The sequence below is a fragment of the Puntigrus tetrazona genome, chromosome 19 (genome assembly GCF_018831695.1).
Source record: "Puntigrus tetrazona isolate hp1 chromosome 19, ASM1883169v1, whole genome shotgun sequence".
NCBI lineage: Eukaryota > Metazoa > Chordata > Actinopteri > Cypriniformes > Cyprinidae > Puntigrus > Puntigrus tetrazona.
The window spans coordinates 9,585,644-9,610,526 of record NC_056717.1 but is presented as its reverse complement, the minus strand read 5'-3'; the positions used below and the strand labels follow the sequence as shown (position 1 = coordinate 9,610,526).

Sequence of the window (24,883 nt, the reverse complement as noted above, 5' to 3'; positions counted from 1 at the left end):
CCACCTTTTTTTGAAGTGGGCTCAATCTGTCTACAGCAGTTTTAGCATAGCTTAGCATAGATCATTAAATCCAATGAGACCAGTAGCATTGCGTTCAAAACTGACCAAAGACTCTCCTGTAGTTACATTGTGTACTAAGGTCGGCTGGAAATAAAACGTTGCAATATGATTCTGACGTAATAATCAATAAAACCCTTTGTTCATTTTTGAATGCGATGCTCTTGGTCTAATTGGATTCAATGATCTATGCTAAGCTATGCTAAAAGGGCTATCGCCAGACCTAGAGATCGGCTGAATAGATTCCAGAACAGTAAAACTCCACTTATAAACTCTGAAGTTTTGAAGCCTATTTACTAAAAAAGTGGAGCGTTCCTTTAACATTACTTTATCAGTTTGGATAAACTTACTAGAAACTCCAGAAATGTAAAGCACTGTTCCTCTATGGATCGGGTGCAACTTTCCCTGTTCTGGTACAATGTGGATACTAATGTCAAAAGTTTAATAAATGTTCTGTTAATTAAAGCAATTTTACATATGTTTCTACCTTCAGGTATCATTACCCTAAAATGACTGTTTCTTTCCACTGCTTCCCGTCAAAAACAAGTCAGAGGAGAGGATACGAACTTTCTGTGAAAAGAGTGGATTGGTTTAAATCAGCAACAAATGCACATGTACAGCTATATTGATATATTTACCGTAAATTCCACTCGATTAACTGTAGGAGCTCCAAAGTCGCAAAAACATGAAAAAAACTATTGTGTTTTGCACCATACTGATGCATAAAACCATAAAGAGCAAGATGTGAGGTCAGATATGTTCTCAGACTGTGTAATGATGGAAGCAAAAATAATAGAGAGCGGGTAAACAGGTGGTTTCAGTCACTGTTTACTTGCTATAATTTCATGTGTGCCAAAACTTTTATAAAGCAAGGTCCACATATGATGATTTATGGCTATTTTGCAACTCACAGAGAGCCTGATTATACATTATAGAGAACAGCTTACAACTTGAGAGGCAATCTATTCGAAAAACAATACCACCCAACTCAAAGTATTTAATAACTCAGTGTGCAATTATTTCGATTTCCAACAGAAGGAAAATTAACATAATTTGTCATCATAATATGCGATGTCAGATACCAACATATAGATGAATCTCACGAAGCCCCAAAATTAAGATTTTTTTTTTTTGCTAAAAGGTAAATGAAGCCTACCTTTATGGTAATTAAGATGTTTTGCATCGTAACATTATTTTTAAGACAATTTAGCGAGTTTTACCACCCATAATTCAGCCTGCTTGCTTTTCAATGCATTTTATTAGATTGAAATCAACATAAGCTAAAGGTGGTAACACTAGCCTACAGTGATAAATATTTTCACCAAAAAACACAACATACTTTTGCATTACAACAATGGGAGTTTTTCTTAAATGCTAACGCTTCACAAATACTTACAATCCAAAACATCTTAACCAATAAACCATCATGTGCTATAAATGGTCAATATTGGGACACTAGCCGATTCCTTTTAGCCATTACTATATTCACAATGCAGCACGGCCTAGAGTGATTTGTCGTTCTCATGAAGACAGTTGCAACAACGTTTTTATGTAAACTTTTTATTATTAAATTTAAGTAATATCCCTCCGCTAAAAGACGTAGTCCCTGACATGACTGAAATGAGTATGATGAAGAGTTAGTACTGTACCACGGCGCGGACCAATCGGAATCTGTCCCGGTTCTGTCGTTTTTCAAAAGTAATAATTTCGCAGTTAAACCTTCAGGCCGGGTTTCGTGAGAATCACGCACATGTCGTGTCGCGGATACACATCTTTCCGCTACCTGTTGCACGTCAATGGACGTTCGCTTCACTTCCGCTATTGCTCAAATGATGCGCCAGCTCCCGTAAAACCGCCGCTTTGCCGATCTGATCGTTTCTCCTCTTCTCCATGATCAAATCCTCCAAACTCTGAAACTCCAGCACGTGAAACTGTTTGTCGGGCAGGAAGAGCTTCAACCTGTACGGCTGCTTTCCTATCCGTATCTCCCCTCCCATCTTAAACTCCCGTTTACCGAATTTGCACCACGCGGCGAAACACTCCGAATTCCTCCAACTTAACTCTCCGTCTTTGGCGCCCACCTGCTCCATGGCGTTCTGCACCACCATGTCAGGACCGAGGGGTTTGAACTTGTACAGCTCGTTTACGATCCTGCCCCTCCTGCCCTGACTGGCGTCGGTCAGAAAACTGTTCTTGACCTCCGCCCGGTGCAGGTGCACCACCTGGAAGTCCCCGACGTACACAGCCCAGTGCGGGTACTGAGCGGCGGACACGAACTCCAGCACGTCCCCGGGCTTGCATTTGTTCAGTAAATTCTCCGAGCTGAACGTCTCCGGGTCCGTAGCGCTGCCGCTTCTCTCGTAAATGCACTCGTCTCGGTGGTAAACCGCGCAGTCCGGCTCGCTGTGCTGCTTCTCTTCCTCCTTCTGCTCCGATCCATCGTGCTGATGGTGGTGGTTGTCGTCCAGTTCGTCGTCGTCGGTGGCGAAAATGTAGGAGACGCCGATCCGCGGGCCGTCTTCCTCCGCGTCCAGTCCGTTAGGGTCGGTCGTGGGAACTTCGGCGTAACTTAGGTGTGACAGTTTGTCAACCTGGTTGCCCATATATGCCACTTCAGCAGCGGACAGATGGAGTGAAACGAGCTCCACCTGTTACGAGCAGAGAGAGACGGACATCTGGAAGTGGGTTCACGGCGGTGCTCCGTCTGCGCAGTGTGCCAGATCCGCGCGCATCACAATCGCAAACAAAAGCACTTCAAACAAGTGGAGCAATTGTGCGGGACAAGCCGGAGGTCGCGTCCGGTCCGTGCCCAGGCAGTTAGTCGGTTAGCAACCCTATCGCACCTGACGCTTTCGAGCAGAAAGTTCTTCAAAGCTTCGCCGACATTCTGATCGAACGTGCGCCGTCCGCGTCGAACGCGTTATTTCCGTCCTCGCCGAGACGCGAGGCGCTCTGTTTGTTCGCCAAAACGTTCTCTGTGTTCGGAAGCGCACCTGCTGCGCGCGGCTCGGGTTTATCAGATGTTACGCGAACTAACGGGCAGAGCTGTGGGAAGCCACACTTATTACACGCGCTGCCTCATTTAAAGAGACATCGCAGGAAAAACAACGACACGGCGTAGAGCGGCGTGTACGGGCGTCGTTAGGATTATTGATATGATAAAGCAGCTCACCCAGGGCTGTCCTGCACTGCGGTGCAGATATTAAAGGACAGCTGTAGACCAACTAGTAAACACCAAACGAAACGTATCATTTGTGTGATGATGGTGATAATACATAACATCATTTAGTTAACAAGTAGGCTGCATATAAAGTACATTTTGTACACAAACGCTAGATTTATTTTTATGATAAATTCTTAAGATTACAGGCGGTATTTTTGCGTACTATTTAAGGTGTGCTTGATACTCCGTCAATCGTGTCGTTGGTGTTTCCTGAACTGATCGTAGCAGACAAAATAGTCTGAACGGGATGCATTCGCTCGTGTAATCAACAGCAGTTATATAGTTTTATATGTAGTTTAGTTTTAAATAGTTTCACCTGACCGAAATAATACTTGCATCAACAACTGCTGTACGGTTTGTTTTAAGAAAGGAAACATGCAAAGGTTTTCTAACATTTGTATGCAAATAAAGCTTATTCACGCCAAGTATTATAAAGATAGCTGTAAGGCTTTTAATCAATTGTTCTCTGTATGAGAATAGTTAGGAAGCCATTTTTCGGCACAGAATAAAAATAATAATAAGAAATCCCAGAATTGTGCATTTCAGACTTTTCTTCTAGATATAAACTCAGACTTCTAAACTTTATTCTCACAATTGCATGTTAACATCTGGGGGTTTTTTTTAAATCAGTTTCTTAGTTAACATTTTACATTTATAAGAAAAAAAAGACTTACATTCACTATGAGGGTCTTTTTAAGGAAAAAAGAAAAAAAGAAAATGACCCCATATTTTACTCACCCCGAAGCCATCCTAGGTGTATATGACTCTCTTCTTTCAGACGAACAGATTTAAAACTGTATCCTGGCTCTTCCAAGCTTGGTAATGCTCATGGATGGTGGCTATAATTTTTATAGGTATAGATATTATATTATTATTTATTTATTTGTGTTTGTCTGAAAGAAGAAGGTAATATACACCTAGGACGGCTTTGTGGTAATTAAAATATGGGGTAATTTTAATTTTTGGGTGAACTATTTCTTTAAGAAGACTACATAACTACAGATCTTACTTATAATAGAATAGTTTCACCTGTTGGTGTGAACGCTAAAAGTTATTGCCAGGTTGTGAACGGCTCTGTATGTAATAACGCAATGTGTAACAGTATTACAAGAGTACCAAAATTCAGCAACACAGGTTTTTTTGTTGGGTTTTTTTTTTGCGGATGCGGTCACGCACTATGAATTTAATAATTCAGAAAAAGACTTTATTCATAGTCCTTTAAACTAAAAAGTATTTACCCTTCTTCCAATTAAATTGCATCAAGATATATTTAATCACACGGATGACGGCGGTTTTGTTTTTCTACATGCACTGCTTAGAAACATGAAAGGCTGAAAATACAGAGAGACTAAAGTAGAAGGTTATATTCCTTTTGTACAAGTCTGCATTTCTCTGTGTAAAAGTTTCATATGCCGCAGCACATCTACAATAAAAATGGATAGGGTAGCCACCCGCTGTGTCAAATTTCCTCCCATACACACATTTCTTGAAATATTGAAAGTTTCTGACTATAGTCACTGACCTAGTTTGAAAGAGCAAGCCTCCAGATAAAACCAAGTTTAATTATTAAGCTACAAGAAGATTAATTATAAAATTAATGACAGAAAGTTAAACCACTACGTACACTGGCCTTGCACGTATTATAGGATAAAAATTACAGAGCATCTCAATATGAATTGTTGACAGGCATCATCTTCTGATTTGTGCCATTCCTATGAAGACATGCCCCATTTCAGAGCCTCGGTGCCCCCTGGTGACACCCTGAATTTGTGTTGCTATAGTAATTACTGTCACCGGGGAGCCAGTCTGTCTGTAGCCAACCCATCAACAACCTGAAGAAAACAGCTTTTTAAATGACAAACTCCAAGCTAACACTTGCAATGGACGTTTTTGTAACATATTTATTAGTGCTTTCATATACTTTTTACATATTCATTTGTTATGACATATATTTTGGAGAATGGGATGGCGTGAGGCAGGGAGGGAGGGGGATGTAACTTCTGTACCCATTTAATTACAAGAGCATGTTCACAGTCCCATCAAGTACACTACAACAGAGAGTTCCTAAAATGCAGGGTGACTTTATAAAACTATCGGTTATTCGTTTTTTTTTTTCCTAACACTGACGGGGTCAGGCACGGAGCCGGTGTTGTTTTGGATCGTATCGATGCAGGAATGAATGGAAAGGGGAAATAAAGAGATGAGGAGAAGATGGTGCACAATACACACAACGACTCTACACACTCATCATGCAGCACCAAGATCTCTAATCGGTCTTCATACACCACTACCATAAGGTTTGATTGGGAAAACACTGGCAGAACCCTCAGTAAGGCGTGAGGGGAAAAAAATTCAGGCCACTGAGGGGGATTTTAATGCTGTATTTCTGCATATTCGCACAATAAACTCTAAACTTATACTGATATTCAACACATCTAGGTACTGAAGGATAATCAATGACCTTGTTGTCACTACTTGAAGGTTTGTGGACCAGATAGTGAGAACATAGTGGAATAAACGCATTCGGTGATACAGTAGTCTAATGGGCACAAAGCAAATAAGGCAGCCAAAATTAAAATAACAGTAAAAATCAACATAAAACAAGTTGGTCTTTGGTCTCAGTGAAGCGGAAACGCTCCTCTGCTAAGCAGAATTGAGACGGACAAGATTTCCAGCTGGAATACTACCTAATAAACCGTAATCAAGTCCCAACAAAGGTCTTGATTTCCAAAGAAAAATTCAATAAACCTGAATGTCATCCACAGGCTTTGTGCAAAACGTAAACCTCTAAACTTTGTGTTTTCAAACCCTGCTGATTCAGTCAAGTAGTTTTTGAGATTTTGTGCAGTGATATCATGCATCAGGTCACAAAACATGGTAATACGAGTAGGGTGAATTCCTCCAACCCCAGGATTGGTCCTATGTTTTCCAAGCAAAGTCTATGTACACGTTAAAAGGTTTTTTGTGAATTCTATTTTGTAATTGGGTGAACGGGACATGTGATTGACGCCGTCGGGACTTTACTCTGGACGCTCGCACCCAGGCGTGACGGATGGCGGCGGCAGCACTCGATGGCTGTGTGTGATCGAGTGCCGCGGGTAACATGGTAACTCATGACATAAGCGGTGTATGATGTGGAGCTGAACAGGGTTATTCTGAGGATGCTGTTTTATGTGGGCTGGTCTCTCTGTGGGGCAGAGATCTGCAGGGAGGGCGGTGTTCGGCCGCTCCATTCCTTCAGCTCGCCGTCCTCGAAGAGCAGGTTGATTGCGGGGAGAGGGACGCCAGACTCTGCCGGGGGCTGACTCAGGGGACCCGAGACCCCGCTGTCAGGGTCCGCGGGCTGTTTTCCATCCTGTGAGGGACGGTGAAAAATAGTCAACTGAACACACAAAGAACACCTGACAGTGAAAAATACCAGGGGTCTCACGCGTCTTGCCCGGTTTTACAGAGATTGCACTCTCATAGAGCAATTTCTAGCTGATGAAATATTTCAAAGCAGAACATAACTAGACAAAATATATAAATGCACTTTATTTCCATGAGATTTAATTAAAGTGGCCTTATTGTGGATTTTTGAAAATAACATTTTGTTGGTCTGAATGAAAATGCAAATTCATTCTGTGCCACTAGGTGCCGCTTTTGGAGCGCTAAAACAGTGGTTTAAAGCAGCACTGCAGTAACAAACGCTGCTTTATCGGGCATTACATGCACGATGAGATGAAAATTAAACCAGTGGACCAATCACTGCCGACCAGCATCACGCAAAGAGGGGTTTGAAAAAATGAACTGTTAAACAAAACGGTTGGGAGTTGAGCAAGTAAGGTAAAAAGTAGTGCTGTCAAAAGATCATTTGCATACTAAATAAAAAGATTTTGTTTGCATACTATACGTGAGTGTTCTGTGTATATTTATTGTATCTATAAAAGCACACACTCATACAGTATATATTGAAAATATTTACATTTCTGTATATATATTCATATCATTTATATTCTAAATATTTAATATATGAACAATCTATTTTCTTAAATATATAAATGCATGCATGTGTATTTATATATACATAATAAATACACACAGCACACATACATATATTATGTAAACAAACTTTTGGAATTCAATTAATCGCAATTAATAGTTTGACAGCATTAGTAAAAATAAATGCATATTATAAGACAATGAAAGTGTTTTGTGAACTTTCAAGCATGTCAACCTTTAATTACCCATAATAGGGGCACTTCAAGTTCCTGTAGTGAAGATTTACCTGGAATGAATGAACAAAACTGAGAACTTTTAATGCCAGTTTTCGACTGGAATGTAGTAACTCTTGAAGACTGCAAAAGAAAGAAAGTGCGCTCTTTATTCTGTAGTCCAGTTTTAACAAATTGTAAACGAACATAATCAAACATGCATAATGCTGCTTCAGTATGCTTCATTTTTCTTAACACTTAACAGTTTATGCATTCATTCAAAAGAAGTTGCTTCTGATTAAAAAAAGAGGTCAGTCACAGACTATCACAGAGACAGGTGTGATATCTCACACCACCAATTTTAGTGCTATTGTAGTGTCCCTGTAGTGGGGGTGGGGGGTGGTAATATTAAAAAAAGCCACCAATGATAATAAAATGTGCCGAAGGTGAAATTTATATTTGAATACCGGAATACATATATAGACTTGGCACTCTATGTGCTGGATTATAGACATGTTCATTTTTAGCATGTTATAACAGAATTATAATGAAAGCTCAACATGAATGTTAATTACTTAATAACAGCAGATTAATTGTATCATTACATTAAATTTAGTTGTAATTTCTTTAAAAGGAACTCAAAGCATTAACTACAAAACAAAATATTACAAAATTAACTTGACATTTAAAGCCAAACTCATAATTAAAGCAATGTACTTGCACCAAAATGTATTTTGAATCATTTTTAACCAGAAGTTACAGACTGCAGCTTTACATTTATTGCACATAATCTATATAAAACAATAACATGTTATTAAATATTAAATTATTTATTATATCATTATTACATTATTATAATAATTATTACATTTATTATTCTATTTGTTATTTATTCTATTTATTTATTTTATTTTATTATGTCTTATCATCCCCAAACTTTTAAATACAAGTGTACCAGTCTTTTACCACATTTAATAATACAGACAGTGGACAGAGGACAGGAAATAATGGGATAAAGAGGTGGGACTGAATTCAAATTTGCTTTGCTAGAAATATTTGCAGACACGTACCGGCACATTAAGCTATGGTGCTCATCGCAGCTCAATATGCCGGTGCATGTCTGCAAACAGTATTTTTAAACACTCTTATGCACAGTAAAAAAGGGGGACATTTGTTCAGGTTGTCACCTGTCTTTGCTGCAGAGTTTGTGGGAGACGATCCTCTGACACACTTTGCGGTTTAACTCAGAGCTAAAAAGAGGCATCCCAAAGCAAAGCTCCAGAGGAACCCATTCATCCTCACTGGACGACCCTGGCAAAGTGAACAAACAGGGCTCAGTCGCATGACCTAATTGATTATCAGTACCCACAACACGTTTAACTCTATTCTGTATGTTTTTTACCTGCTCCCTTTTAAAAAACACCCACCTTCTGTTCCCGGTTTCTTGCTGCCATCTCCATTATTCTCCTCTGTAACCAGCTCAAAAGATTCATTGCTTCCATTGGCATCAAGCACTCCGCTAAGCTCAGGGTCTCCTGTGAGGAAAGCAAAGAGACTGAATCTTAAGTTCCTTTGAGACCCTGAAGTTAGCGTTCAGGTTTCACTCTGATTAGTGATGCAATCAAACGTGTGGACCGCAATTAAAACATTAATTGAATTAGAGACCTGCTCTAATAAAAACGCTGGAAAAAGCTTGAACCGGCTGCTCTCATTCTAATCTAATTGCAGCACTTATCGATACGGACTGGAGTGGCTGATGATCAGTATAGGGGCTGTCCTTATCAGGCATTTCAGAGATTGGATAAATGGACCGTTGGAATTAAGAAGAGGCTCTTAGTCCCACCGTCTGCGTCGCTGGGTCGTCTGCGATGTCTGTTGTTGTGGTTGAGCATGGTAATGTAGCCACACTGGTGCTCCAGATCCACTTTGTCCCGCAGGATCTTAAGGGCTTTGTGCGCACACATATTGGAATATGAGAACTCTGGGAGAGGCAACACAAATCAGAGCGGTCAGTTAGAAAGACTGGGCTATTCAGAGTGCTAAACACATCTACAGTGACCCTAAAAAACCCTGGGCCACCATGTGCATAGACTTTACCTGCTTTAAGGTCTTCGTCGTCAAATGGGAAGGGGACATGGACAGTTTCACCGTGTCCGTGCATTCCGTGACCCTGAAAAAAATGATTTTGGTAAATGTTTTGATATTAAATTCAAAATTAGATTTGATAAAGTGTTAGATATGAGAATTCTTGGGTGTTTCTGTATTACCTGGATGAGCACAGCAGAGTGGGTGAGGGCATCATTCAGCATCGTTAGCACGTTGGATGTCGGGACAACCCCAGGGTCATGACCCCATGATGTAATAAGCAGTCGGTCATAGGCCTTAGTAACATATCAAAGGATTACATACAAATTATTTTATTCATCAAAAAGTACATTAAATAAAAATAAATATTTTTTTAATAATTATATATGAAAAAATTATATAGAAAATTATATATATTGTATATATTGTAATAACTGGACATTTAGCATGTCAAATTTTTATTTGATTTATTTTGTTCAGTCACAATGCATTCAATTTATCAAAGACAATTATCATATTTATAATCAGATAATGCTTGGAAAAAGGCATTACAGTTTCCAGAAAGAAAATAAGAAATGTTTGAGTGCTAAATCAGCAAATTGACTTCTGAAGGATCATTTGACTGAAAACTGTAGAAAATTCAGCCCTGCTATCAAAGGAATAAATTACATTTCAAAGTATACAAAAGATACAAAATACAAAAGAGCTACATCAAATTGTAATAATATTTCACAATATTACTGTGTTACTGTATATTTTTAACAAATTAATGCAGCCTTGGTAAACTTCTTCAAAAATATTTTAAAAACACTTTTTTTTTACCCCGCACACTTTTTATTAATGTAGGGGTAGGGCAAGAAAAATAACAGAAAAACAAAAAAATAACATATTTAAAGAAATATGTGACCTAATAAAAACTGTATTAGAACATAAGTACAGACAAAGAAATTAAAGCAGAAAAAATGAAATTAATATTTCAATGCTGAAACGGACCTGGAAGATCTCTGGCAGCTTCCTGAGCCTGGAGCCCTTGGACAACAGAAGTGATGGAGGGCCTTGACCAGTGACAGAATACAGATACAGTTTGAACCAGATGGAGCTGACCTCAGGAATGGCTGGACCAATGTGCTGGAAGAGACACATTAGACACGTAATATAAAGCTACTCTGAGATACATGGACAACTTCCAACCAGCAGCTCCTAGTGGCAAAACATGTAATGAAGTTTAGCAAAATCGAACTTATTCCAAATGCACACCGTAACCCCCTCAGGCCAAATGTTAAACTTATTTGTAAAAAGTCATCTAAACAGCATGTAATAGATCATTATGGAAATGCAGAGATGTAGTTGTTGGGTAGCGTTTTTTGTATACGGTGCAACTTTTATAAAGAAACCCGGAGGCAAAGAAAGACCTATTTAGCTTGAATGGTACTCTCAAGAGGACAAGGATCTGACTGCTCACGAAGCGCATACAGTGTCTCGTAACTCCCAGCGTTCACACATCCCTCTCTATGGGTCTGACTACAGTCTCCTGGGCTACCTGAGGCGTGCAGCTGCTGATTGGCCGGATCTCGTTGCTGAGTGGCGCCATGGAAACTAGCAGTTTGTAGTTCTTGTTCAACACACGGCTGCAGGTGGCAGGGTCCAATCCCAGCAGGCTTTCACAGCGGAGGAGGTCCAGAGGCAGACCTGGCGAGAAACACAAACATACATCAGTGCCAAGCAGGACGTGTGAACATGTGCCTACTTGTACCGCTCCATAATTGAAAGAAAATTTAATTTAATGAAGATCACAGTGATACAGTTTAAATAAGGACACTGACGGTGACGTGTATTACCCATCAGAGTTGTTTCCACAAAAGCAGCAAAAGCTGTTTTTAACACTGTTAATAATGTTTCTTGATTAGCAAATCAGCACATTTGAATGATTTCTGGAGTGATGATGTTGAAAATTCAGCTGTGCATCACAGGAATAATCAGAATTTTTAAATACATCAAAATTGAAAATGAGGTTAATTTTTGTAATATATGCAACATTAAATAAACGCAATCTTTTAAACACATGTACATTTCCTAAATATTCCAAAGACTGTATATATTTTAGTATATATTTAAAAAATATTTGCATGTAGTTACATGTCTATATTCATATTCACATCATTTTCATTATAAAAATTAAATATACATGCAATATATATTTTTTTGAAATATCTGTGTGTATTTATATTTCTTTGACAGCGCTGCATTTAATACAGAAATATTTTTATTGACCACCCAGGTCTAGTATATACAGGCCTTCAGAAACGAACACATACCTATATTTGGTACATCAGGGCCCTGATCAGGCGTGAGATCTTTGTTGTAGCGCAGAAAGAGTATTGTGTTCCTGAGGGTCAGCGCGTGGTCAAAATATCTCTGAGCCTCTCCTTCAGCCGTGCTCTCAACCTTATAACATAAAAGCATCCTTATCAAGCTCAACACACAAAGACAGTCATTATGTCAGTGAGTGAAAGAACGTGCGCAAACAAGAAAAGAATAACTAAAGGTTGGAGAGATATTAAGGGAGAAATGCAATAGCCTTTATGCTTTTGTGAGATGTGAGAGCAGAGCCAAAGTGAAAAATGTGAGTGTGTGCGCTGTATAATCAGCCCCTGGCGGTGGCCCCTTTCTATTTCCACATGAGTACAGAGACGGAGATTGTCTGTCCACTGTGTGTCCCTCAGCTTCTTTTGTGTCCTATAATAAGGGTATTACCTTCTCCAGTTCCATGAGAAAACTGTCCAGGGTCTCATCAGACAACTTCCCCACCTCAAACATTGTCACAGCGTGGCTCTTCAAGTTCTGAGACGAAAAACACCACAACAAATCACAATATTGGTATACTAAACATATTTGATGATTGCCTGCCAATCTTAGAAAACTCTTGAGCATGACTCTTCCTCAAAGTCCACTAAATCAGCAGTTCTCAATTGGTTTTGCTTCAGGGTCCAGCTTTTCCACTGGACTTCAAGTGGTGACACAACACAGTACTAAAACTGTTTAGTGTACAAAATTGAATTTCAATGTTTTCATGCTCTCGGCAAGCAATAATTCACCACACTAAACACATTGTGGAAGGCCTACACTAGGTTTTTTTTCTTTTCAGCAAGTGAACAGATATTTAATATATTCTGGGTTGCATTTAAGTAGTTTTGTTCATGTTTTTTTTAAGATAAATGCATGTCATACAACTTGGCCATATTGGCGTCTGCCTCATTTGGCTGCTTCTACCAAGTAACAGACGAATTAGCATCTAATTACCATAGAGGACATTTAGAGGGCAATTACTGATGTATAAAGCATCAGCAAGATTGGATATGGGCTGATATAAGAGTTCCTAAACTTATCGCTAAAGGTCCATATTGCTTTGTGCATTCGTCTTTCCCTTGGTTTAATATTTAAATGACCTTTGCTGTTGTCTAACATTCAATTAAAAACAGCTCACTCTATGCTAACTATCAAAACAAAAAATATATGTCGTGCTATATAAAAGTTTTGCATTAAAATCACCATACAACACTAATTGTCAAAATAATGGTTTTATAACAGTGCTATAAAACTGTTAGAACACTATAATCTATAAACCAAAAAATCCATTGAGCTTCAGATATATAAGGGCTACCTCGAATCTGTCATGATTGTCTAAAAGCAGCTTATAATGTGCCACTTTGTAATGTAATAGTGTGGCTAAACACTGCCTCCAAAAGAAGATCAACGCCTGCTTCTACATCTCTGCCTGTTTAGCCCCGTCCACTGACTCCAGCGCATGGTAGGTAAATGACAAAAGCCACAAATACAGGTCTACGCAGAAACCAAATGATAAACTCTATTTGATGAATTTGAAGGCCGTTCTTGACCCCTTTAAAGTAAAATAAGTTACATGTACTGTTTCAACTATATGTCAACTGGAAATCAGAAATACTTAAACCTGTGAATGATATACTAACAGGGGACAGATTGCCCATCATGAGGAAGGCGGTGAGGGTGGAGTCAAACAGGAAGGCGATCCTCTTAGTCGGGGCGACTGGAATACTTAGACTGCTCACACTTGCATTGTCTAGAGGACAGGGGAAAAAAAATCATCACACAGTCAATTTAATTCACATTATTAAGATTTATGTACTGATTGGAGCCAGACTAATGTTTAATAATACACTGCAGTAAAGTGAGCTAGCGTCTAACGGATGAGTGGAAAGCTGTTTATGCTTTAATGAATGCTGCTGTGCTCTCACCCTGGTCCTCCAGGCTGGTGGTGTCTGTATCAGTGGCTGAGGAACCGGCCTCCATCACTGGACTCCCACCCTCCCATGACAGCAGCATCTTCTGAGGGTCCATAGTGCCTCTGGCAAGCGTGAGAAAACACTCAGATATAAAACACAGTGAAACACCAGACTAAAGAGACATTCACACAAACAGCAACTGCTGGCCACATTATTATGAGATTTTTTAACCAGCTTTACATTCCCACTACAAGGTTCTCTTTTTCCTTTCACATTTCTAAATATTTTAGCTATTACAGATTGTTAAATTGTTAGACATCAGATGCAAAGCTAATATAACACACTAGTACAGAGAAGGACATTACACCATTTTTCCAGATTTGCAATGAAGAATTATATTGTCGCTATGAAAAACACACAAAAAAAGTTTTTTCTTTAAAGGAAATTAATAAATAATGATGTATATTATCACAATAATATAATAAAGTGAATTTTGTATTTTATTGAAGTATTCATTCATTTAAATTATTACATTCTCAAAAAATGTTATTGCAATTGCAGTATTACTATAAATAAATAAGTAAACAAATAATAACTAGCATGAATATATGATATATATATATATATAGAGGTAGAGTACTGCCTGTGTTATGTGTCAAAAATTATCCACCACTAACCCAGCGACATCTGCTAGACGTGAGGTGGCACAAATTATGTTTGGCACATGTTGACGCATCCACTACAAATGCATATTAAAATACCAATTAAAATGCCAATCCTAGGATTTTAAGAATCAATATTCAATTTATTGGAAAGAATGAATCCTAGTCATATTTGTGATTATGACATGTCCACAATATGATTCTGCCAGCCCACCAATAAACTCCGGGCATCTATGGCCACTATGACCAATAACAGATAAAAGCTCTTAATGTGTGAACGGCCTGGAGTTTGAGATTTCTCGAGCAGCAAGAGTTTTGTTTGTTTCTCAGACATGAGGCAGCACTAAAAGCCAATTCATCAGTGTCAGGTATGTCTTCTCATACTTGAGTCTATTGACCGAAGGGGCACTCTTCCATGAGGGGTGCAGCTGGTCCGGGCTGATCACCTGACCCTTTTTGATAGCGAACCCCAGGCGACAATACATGGACACTGCATTCTGGAAGACAATAAAAAGTCTGATATTCATTCAGCATTCATACGCAATCCAGTGATGATTATCAACTACTATAATAGCAGGTTAGCATCGTTAATTTACGTGGAAGTTGGCCAGTCTCTGAATTGCGTTTGGAAAGCATCCGCACGCATCTTCATGAATAATCCATAGCGATATCGAAAACAGCTTTATAATAATAAGCATTATCACAGCATCACTGCCAAAATGCCATTTCCATCTGCCCTTTTCACCTGACAACAAGAAACATCAAATCTGTTGCATCCAACTTGATTCTGCAGCTAGGCCAACCAAGCTGAGGTTATGAATACATATTCCCTTATTTTTCCAAAGGTTATTCTCGACATGGCCATAAGCACGACTCAGAATGGCTCTAGGTGAAGTGGAACAGAAAAGAAAATTGCGGTACTGTCACATATGAAGATAAAACTCTGTTAGCTATTGAGAAAGATTGAATAGCACTGGAGAAAGTAGGTCAGGATTTGGGCTCCATACAGCCTGATATCATATTCCCTCATTGTACTATAAATTACGGTGAAAAAAAGAGAATTTAAATATCACTGCATATATGTGTGTGTGTGTGTGTGTGTGTGTGTGTGTGTGTGTGTGTGTGTATGAAAGCTTCTTTACTTTCATAGTCATTTGTAAAATATGAGCAGAATTAAATTCATGTATAAATAATTAATTAATAGCATTCATAAAACTGCTCTTACATAAATGGATACATTGCCTTAATAAATGATTTCCAAAGGAAAAAAAAAGGCTCATGTTTCATATGCAGGGTCCAACATTCAAGCTTTTGCAATGAAAGTATTTGTCTTCAGGCAAACAGCTCTTAGAAGGACCCACATCTGTCACGCATAAACACTGACAGCAATGGATCTATTCAAAGATACTCTGTCATCATCATTTATTTAATGAATAGGTTTTCACTAATAGGATGACTGCAGGAAACGTTTCATTCTTTTTGTCTTAGCAAAATGTCAACGAGATAATGAAAATTAATACAAGCTATCTTGTGTAAAAATAAACTCATTGTTAAAGATTGTGTCCTTTGAGTCCCGTCAGCGTTGGCTTTTCTAATAAGGAGTTATGGACTTTCATGACAGATCTCATGAATAAGCTTGTTTTCCACTCTGCCAGATACTGAAATGGCGCTAAACAGCTACAAAGGAAACGTGCTCAGTCCTCATTCTCCTCAGTCTGCATCGTACATTCAAAGAAGGACTCATTTCATAACCCATCAAAAGGCCAAAGAATTTGGAAAATTGCCTTTGCGGCGGTACGGTAATTCCAGAACCGGTGCATCCCAGATTCACCGTCCTCCCAGTCAGCTATAAAAGCATCATTTCATATCAAACATTCCATGTAAATGGACTTCCATTTTCATCCCTGCATGACACGTACCTTCACCAGGCCCAAGTCGATCTCCAATACATTAGCCAGCTGAAATGGCAAACAGAAAAGTGCTGTGAGTCTCAAAGACAAGCAGGATCACTGAAAAGAAATGAAAAGCGCACTGCAAAAAGTGAAAACTGAAGATGTACCTCCGACACATTAGTCTGCTCATCGATGGAAACAAAGATTTTGTAGAGTAGCGTTTCGAAATAATCGCCCTGGACTCTGTTCATGACAAACCCCTCAAGCGGCGGTACTGAAAATGAAAACCAAGAAGTGTAACCTAAATGTGTTCTCTGCAATTCTTCCAAATGGATTTGTGATCATCCTATCAACACTTTCTGATCCATCCCGTGTGCTATTTTGTACAATGTGTGGCGATGGACGAGCAAAATCCTTTTCCAAAGAGTTTATAAATAAAGCCTATTTAATAAACTGCAGTGTATACCTGATATACAGCTGTCATCTGATATGGGCACATCAAGATATATATAGCCCCGGTTGTACAAACCTGGAAAAATGGAGAGAATAGGAGATTTAGTTCTTGTACTGAATGTACCACCCATAAAAACACAGGGCTTGACTAAATGGTGGCTTTTTCAGCCACTTTTCCTGCATGTGCGACTAGATTTTTGCTAGAGGTCACACCGGTCGGACTTCAAAATTGCCCAACACTTTTGGATTGTGTGCTGCCATTATCTGCTGTGCATGGAAACCAATCATCTGCACTGGCCAATGGACAGCTCTGCACAGACCATTGTGGATGCAAAGACCATGACAGTTTGACTGAAATAATAAATATTCAGTAAATACCATGTTGTTATCATTATTAGTAGTAGTAATAATGTCATACATTAATATAATTATTAATGGAGTGAGGGAATATAACTTTTACCATTTAAAATCATTTTTGTTATTATTAACCGTAGCAGTTATAGAGTCTCACTGTCAAAGTTTACAAAGTTAAGGGGAGACACTGCAGGCAAAAACCCTGTTTTTTCATGCACCCATCAAATTTGAGATTTTGGGCTTTTTGGTTTTTACAGACTAGTGGAAAGAAAACATCCAAAAGACACTGTTAGTGTTTCTCTATTTGTATCAGTGGATTTCAATTACAATACATATTATTAAAGACCGTTAAAAAGTTTTTTCTCCCACACTGAGCCATATATCTCCACTTCAGTAGTAGTTACACGCACCAAACTTTAAATTTTTATTCCTGTCGATATCAAGGTTTTTACAGAGGGATTTGTGCATATATAATTAGCATTGTATTGTTAATTGTATTGTTTTCTGTCTGTTCTAAGTATATTCCGAATGATGGAGCATCAAAATCAGATACTCTAATAATCAGATAAACTAAATAACTGAAACTGGCTTCATCTAGTGTTTATATTTTTGTTTTAGAAATATATGCAAATTAGCCTGTATTCCATTAAATAATGCCTCAGTTGCATATTTAAATATTTAAATTAAATAATATTTAAATTGTATAATACAAAAAATGTTTGCAATTATCAATGTAATCAATCAACTAGGTAAGTAAGGTAATAACTATTAGCAATTTTTTATCCTGGTCACCTGCAGCGTCTCAACTATCATTAGGGGTAAATAAAAAATTTTAATTAGGAGCTATATCATAATAACATGCTTTTATGGTACAAAATATGCAATATCATTGGTAATTGCACTTACAATAACAATGTCACAACTGCAGTCCAGAAAAAGGATGACAATCAAAGCAAAGTCTTTTACATTATTACACTAATGCTAAAAAACAAGGAGCAAAACTGTCTCAACGACACTCACTCAGAACCACATTGTACTCCATCGATCCAGCCAGCTGGGGTCCAGAATCTATCATCTTATCAATGGCCGCCTTCTCCGCCACAGAGCAGATCTGGAATCAACCCAACACAAAAACACTAAAGGCCAGAGGTTTTTCACTCCAGTTACTAACCTTCAAATAAGCAGCTAAAAGACATTTTATCCTTTGATAGATTTAAGCTGAAAATATGAGTCATAATGTAGCTGTTGAGAATAACTTGGTTCTTTGTTTTGATGTTTTGCTCATCTTTTTCATTAAAAAAAATTGCATAACTGTTAATGGTGCGTTAGAAAACAGTTACATCATAAAAGAAATATTAAATGCATAATTTATTTCTATTCTCAGTGATTCCATTTCTTTGAAGTAATATTATTTCCCTTTTTCCATTTCCAAAAGCCTAATATAATTTCATAAAGAAGACTGAAGAATCGTTGTTAAATTAATTCGCCTTACCCTGATGTCATCCTCGGTGATATATCCGGTCTGTACCACCCACCAGGGCTCTACCGTGATCTCCACAGGTTTTGCTGGCAGGAGATCCCGAGCCGATTTCCTCCGGAAGAATTTCTAGCCACAGACAGATGCTGCTTAGGTTATCACCGTGTGTACAAAGCACTGCTCTCTATGGATTACATCTTTCATCTTCAAAGGGAGCAATGAAACCGTCCAGATTTGAGAACCATCTAATGAACATCACGTTGAAATCCCAGAAGATATTTCATGGAAGTTAACCATAACATCCTAATTGATCTATAGCATAAAACCAAGAGTGACACTTACTTTGGAAGATCTGCACTGGTTCATTAGGTCAATGTACTGGTTCCTGCCAATCCCCAGCAGCCTCAGACCTGAGAAGGTCAACAGTTAGATCAATAATTACACTAATGGACACTTAACTACTAAACATTTTATGTACCTAATCTGCAACCTATGATACTGTTTAATGTTTAAACAAAATCAATTTTGACTGTTGCAAAGTCAAATGCAAAAATGACAACTGCCGATTACTATAATAAATGTATATGCAGTAGCAGCATTAAAAAGTCTTCATTGGTCTATAAAAAAAAAGATTTTAGTATTCACTCCACGCAAAAAATTCTGCACACTGTTGATTCCAAATTTTTAAACTCTACTAATTTTCCTTTCATTGCAATCATTATAATCACAACATGTAATCATTGCTCTAATCGTGTTCTTTGATTCTGCTTGAATGTTTCATTAATTGCATGATTTTTATTATAACAGAACTGTAAATGTCTGCCATATGCACATTACTTTAACAGTCAGCTTTGCTAACAATTTACTCTTAATTGTACTATAGAAACATGCATCTCTAGTAAAGCTGGTTTGAAACAATACATCATGAAAAGGGCTTTACAAATAAACAGGAACTGAAATGAATAAAAACGTTGGAAGCACATGTATGTGCACCTAAAGCACAGCATTTGGATAACTGATAAGCGACCAGGCAGCATTACAAACACCTATGCAATGTGTGTTTTCAACTATATATCCAAATGTGGATTGAGATTCACAAAAAAAAAATGGCAGACCCACTTTTCACCTATACTGAGCACTGACCACTTACTCAAGCTATTGGTAGGACATCATAGATGTCCTTCAGTGTTTGGAGGAACCTCTGTGACTTTACATTTCTCTATGCCCCAGATCCTGCCTTCCTGGGGCCTCAGCAGCCTGTCCCTCACCATGCATAAAGGCACAGGGGTCTGGGATCATTAGAGAAGGCCAGGCCTGACCGTGACGTGCCAGGCATGAAGCCAAAGGCTGTGAAGGGCAGGAGTGCAGCTTCACTTCAGACAAACAGATTAGAGCGAGAAACCCATGCATAGCCTGCTGGCTACCTTCTGTCTACCCAACCCAAAGACCATGTTCTGTGAGATCTCTGAGCATGCACAGCCAGCTATTATGGGCCAATTACAAATGATTTGTTTCATAACATAGTTTAATGACGTGCTATTATGCCAATGATTTTGTACCCAGATGCTTTGGGGTAGAAATATATGTATGACTGTACAGCCTTGCACAATTCACTTTAATCTTTGCCTGCAATTCACATAAGAGTGCTGACATCAATTCCCCAAAGATACACCAGCACATTTCTTTCAGTTGAATAATGACAAGGCATACGGGTAAATGCAAGGGGTTCGTAAAATGCAATGATACTCTAAAAACCTAATTCAAAATTCTTCCAACAAAATAATATGTGATGTTTTGTCTTGTTGTCAGGTGCTTATACACTATTATGTTGCCACTTTGTAGTGACTGCAAAGCTCATTTGCACAAATGAATAATCCAACTAGCCATGAATTGCCACAGTCCAAAGTCTAAATACATTTTTACACTTAAACCTCAGCAACCATTTAAAATAGCATCATTGTTATTTTATTTTATGTCATTTTAATATCACCATTTAATGTAACCTTGCCCTATTTAATTTTTATACTGTGCCATTTTCACAAACTATTTCACTTCAACACTTTACAATACTGCTCATTTCATTACCATCAGATAATGTATTAGGAATCATAATTAACAATGAACATTATTAATGTCCATTTCTACCTACAGTATACTAAAACACTTTGAACACTAGTTAAAGTATAATAAATTAACAATGATCATAAGTATATTTAAAGCTATAATACTGAAGGAATAGTTCACCCAAAAATGAAAATCCTGTCCTTATTTACTCACCCTCAAGTAGTACCAAACCTGTATGAATTTTTTTGTTCTGCCAAACGCAAAGGAAGATATTTTGAAGAAAGTTTGTAACCAGGCTGTTTTGGGTCACCATTGGCTTCAATAGTAGGAAAAAAGGTGAAATATATTTAAAATATATTCATTTGCGTTCGGCTGAACAAAGAAATTCATACATTCACTTGAGGGTGAGTAAATGATGACCGATTTGAATTTTTGGGTTAACTATTCCTTTAAGTTAAATCAACATCATGCGTAACTAATGTTAAGAAATTAAATCAACTTATAAAACGCTATGCATGATTCTGTATATTCATATATTTCACATTTTCTAAATATTATTTCACTAATTGTTAGTAAATGCATGCATGCCACCTCTGCGCCACATTAAGCAGTAAATTCATCTTTCTGTGGTACATATGGCACATTTAAAGCATCAAGAAAAGCAAAGACACGTTTCTTCTGAAAAATTTGCAAAGTACATTCCTTAAAATATTTACATTCACTATTAGTAATTCTGTGCCACTTCATTCTGAGCGAGCAAAGTCTCTAGTGTCTTGTGGCCTCGTTATTGTGCATGAGCGGCCAGCAACAGTAACAAATAATGATTCCCAGCTCTGACAGAGAGAGAACAACTTACAGTCAGCGGCAGTGAAGTTGGGCAGGGAATCATAACTCTTCTCACAGTTCATGATGTCCTGAATGAAGGGGAAAGAGATTGGGTCACACACTTGCCAATAAAAGAAGTCCAATGAAACAATAGAGAGTTATGATTCTATCATTGTTTACTCTTCCTCACGCCTTTCATAACTCATATGACCTTCTTTCCTCGATGGAAAAATGAAAAAATAATTTACATTCAAGAATGTCCAAGCTGCTATTTTCCAAATAGCATGCAAGTGAATGATTTTTTTCACACAAAGCAATAAACTACTTGCTTTTATAGTGTTTTTCTTCTTTTTTGGCATCCTGGTTCTCATACACATGCATTGCACGGAACAGAGCAGCGTTAAAACTTCTCCTTTCTCAGAAAAAGACAGACGTACAAGTTGAACTTTCCCTTTGAATGCTCTCAGAGCATCATTTAAAAACGTACTAAGTGAATACGTTTTTAAATTTGCATAAGTGACACCAGAAGTCACACAGACAGAAAGCAGACGCTATCGTCTCATGCGATAAAATACGGTAAGATGACACTCTCCGAGTCATTTACTGTAATCCTCCTGTCTGAAGCATTATCAGAATGCAGAACTGCAATACTGTAATGAGTTAATACTTCTCTATTGACTCTATCATTAAAGGAAGAAAACCCTTGCAAACTAGATCAGTAAAACACTGAATGCTTGGATGCCAGCCCATGTCTACCATATGCTGCGACTGTTTTCACAGAATCAGTGATAAATGTAGAAATTAATGTGGTAGTTTGAGAAAATTAATTTAGTAAGCTTCCCATTCTTTTCGCTACTCTTTCATTAAAAGATGCAAAAAAAAAGAAAGAAAGAAAGAAAGAATAAGTGATTATGGTAAAATAGCTGACTTGTCCGTACCTCCATGATGCTGATGTAGTAGGAGAAAGGGGTGACCCGCAGACCCTTGACCATGATGTCAGACAGGTGGTAGGGGTAGAGCATCAGATGCTCCCGGCTGTACTTCAACAGCTCTTCATAATACTTGCGTTCGTCCTTCTTCACATGCCTGACTGTTAGAAAAGAGGTTTTTGACAGCGTTGTGGGACACCAAATCAGAGCAGCGAGGCTCATTATTTCAATGTAATTACATCTGCTGACAGGAGCTACAAGGAGCTGGTTGGTCTGACCAGAGTGGAGCGAGAGACACGAACGGTTTACAATGTCAGAATGAAAAATATGCAAGCGGAGATCAATAGATTTTCTCCGTTCATTCAATGCTTACCTAGGTTATTGTGGAAGCGAAGCTGGTTTCGGATACTGTACAGAAGAACCTGCTTGTCATATTCACGCTGCGAGTTTCCCAGGCTCTATGAATACAGATAACGATTAAAACATTTCTTCCACAAAAAATGAAAGCACAAAAATATTTAATCCTAAAAGATTTAGTAACACAATGCACAATGCCATCACGTAATGTTTGACATTATTTATGGGAGCGGGAAATTGTGTTTTTATTTTAATGTGCAAGAAAAATTATGAAAAATGTCAAAAATCATTTCCATCTGAAAAAGTTATATTTTATAAAAAAAAAAATTCAAAAGCCACAAATTCTATGCTATCCACATTTATTTCTACTGCATTTGTCTCATTTGCTGTCCCTTTAACCCTTTGAGGCATGGTTTCTCTACTCATCATTCTTCTATTCTATATCGTCAGTGGACAAATAACTGTCAAGATATGTCTTTGATTAAAAAAAAATTATAAAATAAATTATAAATATAAACAAACTATTATAAAACAATAAATAAATACAAATGCACACAAATGATCATTTTGGACATTGTAAAATGATAAAAAAAAATATATATATATATATATATCGTACACACACACACACACACACACACACACACACACACACATATACACACATATACATATTAATAATGGTTGGTGTAATACATTGTATATACTATTTCAAAACATACAGAAATATGCTTTAATAGCAAATGCATCAGAGGATTTTTAGAGGAATTTTAAAATAAACATCTGATACAAAGTCAACAAGAACACACCAACTTATGTAATGATTAATTAATCTAAAATGCAATTCCTACAGTTTTTATTAGCCTTCTTATAACTATTGATCTGCAGGTATCGGATATGCAGAGAAATCTGATGACAGTAACGAAATTATAATGATGATGGCGATGATAATGTGTGTGTGTGTGTGTGTGTGTGTGTGTGTGTGTGTGTGTGTGTTTACGGATAATCACATGAATGACTGAGATGAATGACAGAATCCCTGGAAATCATGCTGATGATGTGAATTATTATGCAGGCAGGGCAGGCAGTGACGGGAAAGTCGTGAGAGACGTGTTTGTGTGTGAAGAAAACGTGTGCTGCATGTTACTGTACCTGTTTGACATTAGCTGGCAGTTTGTTCCATGGGTAATTCTGCCTGATGTGAAATTCTACGTCCGTATTCATTGCTGGACTCGAGCTCCACGGTTATTCAAACAGATACTCGCGGGCTTTCGGGTAAGTCCGAGATGACTACACCCCCCCGGTACTTATTCAGTGATAAGACGCCGATATACAATTAAACGTCTCCCTTATGAATGTTATTTTAGCCTTGACAGTAAACGTCCACTTCCTTGTTGTATTTTTAAGCCAGCCTTCGTCACGCTTCTGGCTATGTACGTCACTTCCGCTCGGCGCGTGACGAAAGGGGATTAGTTTCGAGCGCAGAACGGGAGCGATGGGAAGTCCGACTCGTTTTCGGAGCATCGGATCTTCTAAACGATTCGTTCCGATATTTTTTTTTTATTTTTTATTGAACAGTACAAACGTTATAACATAGATACAATTATACATGAAGACAAAAATAATAATAATACCAACAACAGAATATACATACAGATTTGCCAGGGTTAACAAAACAAAAATCTTAAGACACAAAGAATGAATACAGGGATATCGTTTTCATAGCTTTCACATTTGTAGAGTTATTTATAGTTTCCATATATTTGTCCAAATCAATTTTAAACAAAGAAAACAGAGGTTTAGAGTCAGTAAACTTTTGTGTATGAATATGAAATTTAGCTAACGGAAAACATAAGCTAATTATGTAATATTTTCCTGTATTTTCTTTTGAATAGTCATACATTCCAAAGAAAGCATCTCGCAAAATAAGATTGGATGAATGCTAAAAAATCTGACCAAAATTTTTCTGTGTGGGTGCACAGCCAAAATAAATGAATGAAGTCTTCTTCAGACGAATCACAAAAACTGCAGTTCACTTCAATATCAGATTTGT

General features: G+C 37.8%; 2 protein-coding genes across 2 annotated transcripts; both read right to left on the bottom strand.

Annotated features, from left to right (window-relative positions):
- Window positions 1-872: 872 nt before the first annotated feature.
- lratd2a (LRAT domain containing 2a) lies at window positions 873-3,205 on the bottom strand. The gene has a single exon (XM_043217964.1). It carries the CDS (start codon window positions 2,658-2,660, stop codon window positions 1,851-1,853), a length of 810 nt encoding a protein of 269 aa, XP_043073899.1. The 5' UTR covers window positions 2,661-3,205; the 3' UTR covers window positions 873-1,850.
- A 1,958-nt stretch (window positions 3,206-5,163) lies between these two features.
- fam91a1 (family with sequence similarity 91 member A1) lies at window positions 5,164-24,270 on the bottom strand. The gene is made up of 24 exons (XM_043217963.1): window positions 23,983-24,270; window positions 22,847-22,931; window positions 22,483-22,634; window positions 21,576-21,633; window positions 18,998-19,065; window positions 18,671-18,784; window positions 18,199-18,289; window positions 16,838-16,900; window positions 16,539-16,645; window positions 16,399-16,437; window positions 14,864-14,976; window positions 13,830-13,939; window positions 13,545-13,654; window positions 12,313-12,399; window positions 11,874-12,003; window positions 11,099-11,247; window positions 10,552-10,686; window positions 9,741-9,854; window positions 9,571-9,643; window positions 9,317-9,454; window positions 8,901-9,008; window positions 8,661-8,784; window positions 7,548-7,617; window positions 5,164-6,635 (listed from the first exon to the last, which is right to left on the bottom strand). Exons 1-24 carry the CDS (start codon window positions 24,052-24,054, stop codon window positions 6,450-6,452), a joined length of 2,496 nt encoding a protein of 831 aa, XP_043073898.1. The 5' UTR covers window positions 24,055-24,270; the 3' UTR covers window positions 5,164-6,449.
- Window positions 24,271-24,883: the final 613 nt, after the last annotated feature.